This window comes from Gossypium raimondii, chromosome 13, assembly GCF_025698545.1.
Source record: "Gossypium raimondii isolate GPD5lz chromosome 13, ASM2569854v1, whole genome shotgun sequence".
Classification (NCBI taxonomy): Eukaryota; Viridiplantae; Streptophyta; class Magnoliopsida; order Malvales; family Malvaceae; genus Gossypium; species Gossypium raimondii.
In genome coordinates this window covers 12,412,449-12,420,339 of record NC_068577.1, presented here as the reverse complement: position 1 = coordinate 12,420,339, position 7,891 = coordinate 12,412,449, and the positions used below count along the sequence as shown (strand labels likewise).

General features: G+C 40.7%; 1 protein-coding gene across 1 annotated transcript; it reads right to left on the bottom strand.

Annotated features, from left to right (window-relative positions):
- Positions 1 to 334: 334 nt before the first annotated feature.
- On the bottom strand, positions 335 to 1,956 carry LOC105781381 (uncharacterized). Its single transcript, XM_012605922.1, has 4 exons — positions 1,549 to 1,956; positions 1,238 to 1,416; positions 1,035 to 1,193; positions 335 to 470 (listed from the first exon to the last, which is right to left on the bottom strand). The coding sequence occupies exons 1-4, from the start codon at positions 1,954 to 1,956 to the stop codon at positions 335 to 337; spliced, it is 882 nt and encodes a 293-aa protein (XP_012461376.1).
- Positions 1,957 to 7,891: the final 5,935 nt, after the last annotated feature.

Here is a 7,891-nt window from a genome sequence, read left to right as displayed (position 1 = left end):
TTCACCTTGGCCTCTCCTCTTTTATTTTTTAGGTGAAGTATTTCTTGACTGAATCTAAATTCACAGGATTAGGTAAGTTCTTGCCATCCATCTCGGTCAAAATCAATGCTCCTCCAGAAAAAGCCTTCTTTACTACATAAGGTCCTTCCCAATATGACATCCACTTTCCTCTAAAGTCTTTTTGTATGGGGAGGATTTTTTTCAGTACCAAGTCTCCTTCGTAGAATTCCCTGGGACGAACCCTTTTATTGTAAGCTTGCATCCTCCTCCTTTGGTACATTTGACCATGACGTATAGCTCGTAACCTTTTTTCCTCGATCAAATTCAGTTGATCCTATCGGGATTGAATCCACTCTGCTTCATCTACTTTCAGTTCTGATAAAACTCGAAGGGAAGGAATCTCTACTTCAATGGGCAAAACTACCTCTATTCCATACACTAATGAGAAAGGTGTTGCCCTGGTAGAGGTTCTGATAGACGTTCGATAGGCAAAAAGGGCAAAAGGTAACTTCTCGTGCTAATCCTCATAAGTCTCAATCATCTTCCCTACGATCTTCTTGATGTTCTTATTGGCTGCTTCTACCGCGCCATTCATTTTTGGGAGATATGGCGATGAGTTGTGGTGTTTGATCTTGAATTGATTTCAGACCTCCGCTATCATGTTGTTGTTTAAGTTCAACGCATTGTCGGATATAATCCTTTCTGGCATCCCATACCGACATATAATCTCCTTTTTTAGGAATCTGCTGACTGCAGACTTTGTAACGTTGGCATAAGAAGTAGCCTCTACCCACTTAGTAAAGTAGTCAATAACTACGAATATGAACCGATGCCCATTTGAAACTTTTGGTGAAATCAGCCCAATGACATCCATGCCCCACATAGAGAAAGGCCATGGAGAAGTCATGACATGGAGAGGTGAAGGGGGCACATGAATCTTGTCTCCAAAAATTTGGCATTTATGGTATTTCTTGGCATATTTGATGCAATCACCTTTCATGGTGGACCAATAATATCCGAATCTCATGATTTGCCTGACCATTGTGAAGCCATTAGCATGTGTTCCACAAACTCCTTCATGCACCTCTTCCATGATTTGCTTGGCTTCCACAGCGTCTACACATCGTAGCAGCACCTGATCTTTTCCTCTTCTATACAAGATCTCTCCATCTAAGACATAATCGTTGGCCAACCTTCTCAATGTTTTGTTTCATTTTCAGTTGTTTGGCCAGGATACCCGCGATTCTTTACATATCGCAATATGTCTTGATACCAAGGATGATCGTCCTTTTTTTCCTCATCGTCAATGTTGTAACAATGGGCTGGAACCTCATAAATAGTCATCTGGATAGGCTTCACATCCTCATGTTTATTCACCTTGATCATAGAGGCTAATGTAGCCAATGTGTCGGCCATCTAATTTTCGTCCTGTGGGAGATAATAGAAGGTAATGTTGTCAAACTCCTCAATTAATTCCAGGACCAGCTTTCGATAATTAATCAACTTAGAGTCTCTTGTCTCCCATTTGCCTTTGAGTTGATAAATTACCAATGCAGAATACCCATACACCTCTAACACTTTGATTCTGCGTTCAATAGCCGCACAAATTCCCATAATGTATGCTTCATACTCCGCCATGTTATTTGTGCAATCAAAATCTAAATTGCTAGTGAATGGGTAATGATCACCATTGGGAGATACCAAGACTGCCCTAATCCCATTGCCCACAGCATTCGAGGCTCCATCAAAATTCAACTTCCAAGGACTGTCCTCTTGAAAGTCTTTTTCTGCAGTTGCAACATAAATCAAATCTTCATTTGGGAAATCAAATTTTAGTGGCTCGTAATCTTCCAGTGCTCTACTGGCCAGAAAGTCCGCTATTGCACTCCCTTTTACTGCTTTCTGGTTCACATAGACTATATCAAATTCAGACAGTAGAATTTTCCATCGAGCCATTCTTTAATTCAGAGCAGTCGACTCCATCATGTATTTTAGAGGGTCTAGTGTAGAGATTAACCAGGTTGTATGGTACAACATGTATTGTCTCAGTCTCCGAGTTGTCCAGATCAAGGTGCAACATAGCTTCTCAATTGGCGAATATCTCGTCTCGCATTCAGTGAACTTCTTACTAAGATAGTAAATTGCTCTTTCTTTTCGTCCTGACTCATCATATTGGCCAAGCACGCATCCCATGGAATTTTCAAATACTGCCAAATATAGTATTAGTTTTTTGTCTGGGCAAGGTGGCATTAGCACTGGGGCGTTGGACAAGTAATGTTTGACTTTTTCAAAATTTTTCTGACACTCCTCATCCTATATACTTGGATTGTGTTTCTTAAGGAGACGAAATATGGGGTCACATTTCTCAGTTAATTGTGAAATGAATCGAGCAATGTAGTTTAGTCTTCCTAGAAAACCTCGAACTTCTTTTTGAGTATGCGGCAGAGGTAGTTCTTGTATTGCCTTTGCTTTTTCTAGATCAATCTCAATTCCTCCCTCACTGACCACGAACCCCAGCAGTTTTCCTGATCTGGCCCCGAAGGTGCATTTTGCTGGATTTAGCTTTAGCTGGAACTTTCTTAACCTTATGAACAATTTTCTAAGGACTTGCACATGTTCCTCTTCTGTTCTAGACTTTGCAATCATGTCATCGACATAGACTTCTATCTCTTTATGCATCATGTCATGGAACAAGGTTACCATGGCTCTCTGATACGTTGCCCCTGCATTTTTTAGTCCAAACGGCATCACTTTGTAGCAAAATGTTCCCCATATCGTTACGAAGGTGGTCTTCTCCATGTCTTCAAGATGCATCCTAATTTGGTTGTACCTGGAGAAACCATCCATGAAAGAGAACAGTGAGTAACCAATCGTATTGTCCACTAAGGTATCAATATAGGGCAACGAGAAATTATCTTTGGGACTAGCTTTGTTCTGATCTCTGTAGTCCACATACATTCGCACTTTCTCATCTTTCTTAGGAACAGGGACTATGTTGGCTACCCATTCTTAATACTTGACCACTTGTAAGAAACCAGCACCAAACTGCTTCTTAACTTCTTTTATTTTCAGCAAGACATCAGGTCTCATCCTTCGGAGTTTTTACTGAACTGGTTTACATTCCTTTTTTATGGGAAGTCGGTGCACTACTATATCAGTGTTTAACCCGAGCATGTCTTGATAGACCATGCAAAGAAATCTTTGAATCCTTGGAGCAACTCAATGAGATCTCGCTTCATCTCTGCATCAATGCAAGCTCTAATTTTTACTTCTTTTCCCTCCCCTAAACTCACAACTTCCATCGACTCTTTATAAGGAATGATCTATTTTTCTTCTTGTTCTACCATTCTTAATAAATCAGGAGATAAGTTACAACCTTGATCATCTTCAAAATCCTAAAATTTTCTATACCCATGTCTTGTTCAAAAGGGGACTCTGGGTTAGTAGCAGTGTCGCTCATATCATTAATATCTGGGGACCTGTTATTGAGGTGAACAAGATATTCAAATAAAAAGAATCTAAGAATAATCATATGCACAGTATGTTTATGAATGGAATGGAAAGAATAAAAGAATATTTGCTCAAAATGAGACTGAATGATATATTTCATTGAAATAAGATTTTAGATATATGCCTTTTACAAAAGATTCTTGTTGCTCTCAGGCTTAGAGCAACAAGTGTGTTCTGAATATTACTCTGAATCGACTTTAAAAGTTACAGGGATGTCCTCGGCAGTCCAATTATTTAAAACGCTTTCCGGTTTATAAGGGCGGATGCCCAATGAATTTCCTTCTCCCAGCTCTTCCTCGTATATAGCATTGATGCTTAGATTCCCTAATGTTTCTTCTATCTTTCCCTCCTTCAACGTCCTCCGCTCAGAATAAATGGTTCCCCCTGATACAAAAGTTCTAGATATGTGAGGGAATACCATGGGCTCCATTTAATCTCTTCTCCATCAAAACGCGCTTTTCTCAACTCCCGCTTTTTCTCTAACTCTTTCCTCTTTTGGTTTGCATCTGGCTTATATCCTAAGCCAAAGTAGTCTCATTTGTTTGTTAATCTGGGTATCTCTACCCTCTCCTAAAGGTATTTCCCAAGTCCTTTTCTAGGTAGAGCCCCTTTTCCAGCCATCATTTGTAAGCCCATCCTTGTTGTTTTGGATATTCTGGGTGTGGGGATCTTATTCCCTTCAACAATGAAGGTTGCATTTACAAATTCCAAAGATCGGAATGAACATTCAATCACTTCTTCTTCTATCCCTATATAAGGTGCATCAGTAGTTACAGCCGCAATGATGTCTTCCTCTGCATTGATTGTCACTAGCCGACCCTTTGTTACCAACTTCAAATTTTGGTGCAGCGATGAAGGTACCGCTCCCGCCGAATGAATCCAAAGTCTTCCTAGCAAATAATTGTAAGAAGGCTTGATGTCCATTACCAGGAAATCTACCTCGTATGTGCTTAGGCCAATTAAGAGGGGTATTTCAATCCTTCCCATTACTCTTCTTTTAGTACCATCGAATGCCCTCACTACGTTCTGGCACATTTCATATGCGAGCTGTCCACAAGCAGCCTATTTAGGATGGATAATGGTAAGACATTTAGGGCTGATCCATTATCAATTAATACCCCTAACAATGTATACTCCTTGCAGCGGGTTGTGATGTGCAGAGCTTAGTCAATCCCCTACCTCCCGGTGGTATTTCTTCGTCATTAAAGAAAATGAAGTTATCAGCACTTATGTTACCAACCAAACGGTCTAACTTGCTCACAGAGATGTCATTAGCGACGTAAGTTTCATTTAATACTTTCATAAACGCGCTACAATGTGCCTCCAAGCTTAAAAGTAACGCTAATACCGAGATACGAGCTGGCTGTTTATGTAACTGCTCTACAACGCTGTATTCGCTATGTTTTAAGAATTTTAAAAACTCCCTAGCTTCAATCTCTATTACTGGCTCGTTGACAGCTGATTCCAGTCGGTCCGCATTTTCTTTCTTCTGTTCGACCACCAAGGCTTTTCCTTTTACAGGCTCTGTTTTTGAAATTGTTGGATCGTAACACTTTCCACTTCGTGTGTAGAAGCCATCATTATTGCTCTATTCTGAAGCATTTATCGGGTTTCCCTCTCCTGGAATTGTCACGTTACAGTCATAATTCCAAGGAACCCGTTTGTTATCCCTATAGGAAAAGGGTATCGGTTTTTGGATTATGACTTTCGGTGGTATCTGTATCCCTGCGTCATTGTTCATTGGCCGTGAAATAATCACTACTGGGTGATTGACCTTCTGGAATCTTTCAACGGGTCCCTCTTCTGAGGAGCAGACCTCTCTTTCTTCAAATCCCTTGAATTCTTCATAAAACTCTATCTCCTTATTGTCCATCAGATTTTGTACCATGGTCCTGAACTCTGCACGTTCCTGGATATTATGACCCTCTTTGGTATGAAACTCATAGTATGTTCCTGCCCTTTTAGGCCTTTCGTCCGAATCTCGTGTGATTAGACCCTTATATGTCATCTGTTCCCAAACACATTTCATTGGGGTTCTTACCTCCATCACGTCTGCCTTAATTCTCTTACTTCCACCCTCAGCTGTCGTATTTATCCCTTTATTTGTGTGATCGGGCAACGGATTTCCCGCTACGTTTGGTCCGGAGGGGTCATCTAACTTTACAATACCCATTTTGATAAGTCTTTCAACCACCTTCTTGAAGGCTGTACAATTCTCGATCGAATGCCCCATTATCCCTGCATGATATTCGCATTGAGGGTTTGTATCATACCACTTAGCGAACGGGGTTGCATGGGTTTTAGATAAAAAGGGGCTACCACATGTGCATTAAATATATTTTGATACAACTCTTCATAAGTTATCGGAATAGGTGTAAACTGAGGTCTTTCTGATCTTGAATTGGTTTCCTGCCTCGGTGGACCTTGATGACTGGTAGCTACCGTCTTTGTCGAGCCAACGGTGATTGGCTTTGAATATCCCTTGTTGTATGTACTTACATTATTTATTTTGCCTTCTTTCTTCCTCGAGGCCGATCTCTTAAAGTTTTCCCCTGCATCTATTTTACCATTTCTCACCTCATTTTCAATCATTTCACCGGTCATCACTATATCTGAGAAGCTCTTAGTGGTGCTTCCCAACATATGGGTGATGAACGGGGCCTTTAAAGTATTGATGAAAAGCATTGTGGTTTCTTTTTCCAGAAGAGGCAGCTGGACTTGATTTGCCACTTCTCTCCATCTCTGAGCGTACTGCCTGAAGCTTTCATTCTGTTTCTTCTCCATATTTTGTAGCATGATCCTATCGGGAATCATGTCTGTTACATGACTATATTGTCTCATGAAGGCTTGTGCCAAATCTTTCCATGAGCAAATTTGGGCACGACCCAGCTGGTCGTACCATTTGGCCGCAGCTTTGATCAAACTGTCCTAGAAACAGTGAATTAACAATTGATCATTATCGATATATCCCGTCATCCTCTGACAGAACATAGTGATATGGGCCTCAGGACAACTAATCCCGTTATACTTCTCAAATTCGGGCATTTTAAACATAGGCGGGAGAACTAAGTCAGGGACCAAACTCAGGTCTTTGGTGTCAATCTTGCAACGGTAATCGGCATTTTCCATTACTCTGAACTTTTCCTCTAGCCACCTACACCTATCTTCAAGTTGTTTCGGTAAATATACTTTTGCCTTTTCTACTTCCGCTACATCGTCCAGATCAGGAACGACAGGGTTGGTCAGATTATCTTCCAGATTAGAACCCGAGCCTGTTTGAAAATTCATAGGTACTGCGGCACCAGCTTGGTATTGAGGCGTAATATTGACAGGTACTCTCTGCGGGCACATCTTTGGTTGTGCCTAGGTACTCATTAGAGTGAAATCTAGAGGATAAACGGGATCTTCATGACCAACTCCAGAATCAATTACTGGGTTTTTTCCTTTATCGTTTGCTCCAGCCAATAATTGCGATAGTTGATTTATCAATACTTGCTGGGATTCTAGCATGTCTTGCTGGATTTTATCCAGTCGTTCCTGCATTCGATCCTGCATTTCCTTTTGCAATTATTCCAGCTTTTCTAACTTCTGATCCATTGCTTTTGTTTGACGACGAGTACCGTTGTGATATTTGATTGATGGGTTTTTGTCTGTTTCCAGGGTAACTGTCATATTTTAAATTATTAGGGTCATTTTATGAAACTTGATGCATATGATGTAATGTAAATGCATGATATGAATGCAAAAAGAAGCGCTGATTCTGATTCAACTTCATTAGAAAACTTTACTAGAGAAGAAATTTCTTTACATAAAATAAATTACATATACGACTTTGCCCTTATACTCAAAGCCTTAACCTTTCTAAGAAGCCAAGCTAATTCTCGGCCTCGGTCCGATTCTGACTCATACTTTAGACTTAATACATCGGCCTAAACTGCCAGAGTTTGTAGGTGATCGGCTACTTCGCGTATTTGAGCCACCGCTTTGCCCATAATAAAATCTCTTTCCCTAATCCGGTCTTGAGACAGGTGGAACTGCTCCTGCCACTGTTCATTACCCCTATCAAGAAGCTCTATTCAGAGTTCGCTATTTTGTAACTCATCCTCAAGCTCTCTTACCTTTCCTCTCAATTCCTCGATTTTGCTTAAGCTTGTTTTTAACTCAACCACAGAATTACGACTACGGCGCTGGTGAAGTGACTTTTCTAGCTCAGTTACTCAGACTTTTAACCCCGCCTTCTCGTTTTTGCAAACTAGTAGACTCTTTTCCAAAGAAACTTCTCGAGCTCGAGTATCTTGGAATTTCTCTTCCCATTATTGAACTTGTCTTTTCCTCCTAGATTTCCTGTCGCCATTGTTCTGACGTTTTACCCAAGCCAGCA

Bases quoted from the DNA above. Each gene is read 5' to 3' on its own strand.
- LOC105781381 (XM_012605922.1), bottom strand. From the start codon at position 1,956: ATGGCTCGATGGAAAATTCTACTGTCTGAATTTGATATAGTCTATGTG. The intron at 1,194-1,237 runs GTATCCTGGCCA...AACATTGAGAAG, and splicing joins CGATATGTAAAGAATCGCGG to GTTGGCCAACGATTATGTCT. The intron at 471-1,034 runs GCAAATCATGAG...AACGTCTATCAG, and splicing joins AATGGCTTCACAATGGTCAG to AACCTCTACCAGGGCAACAC.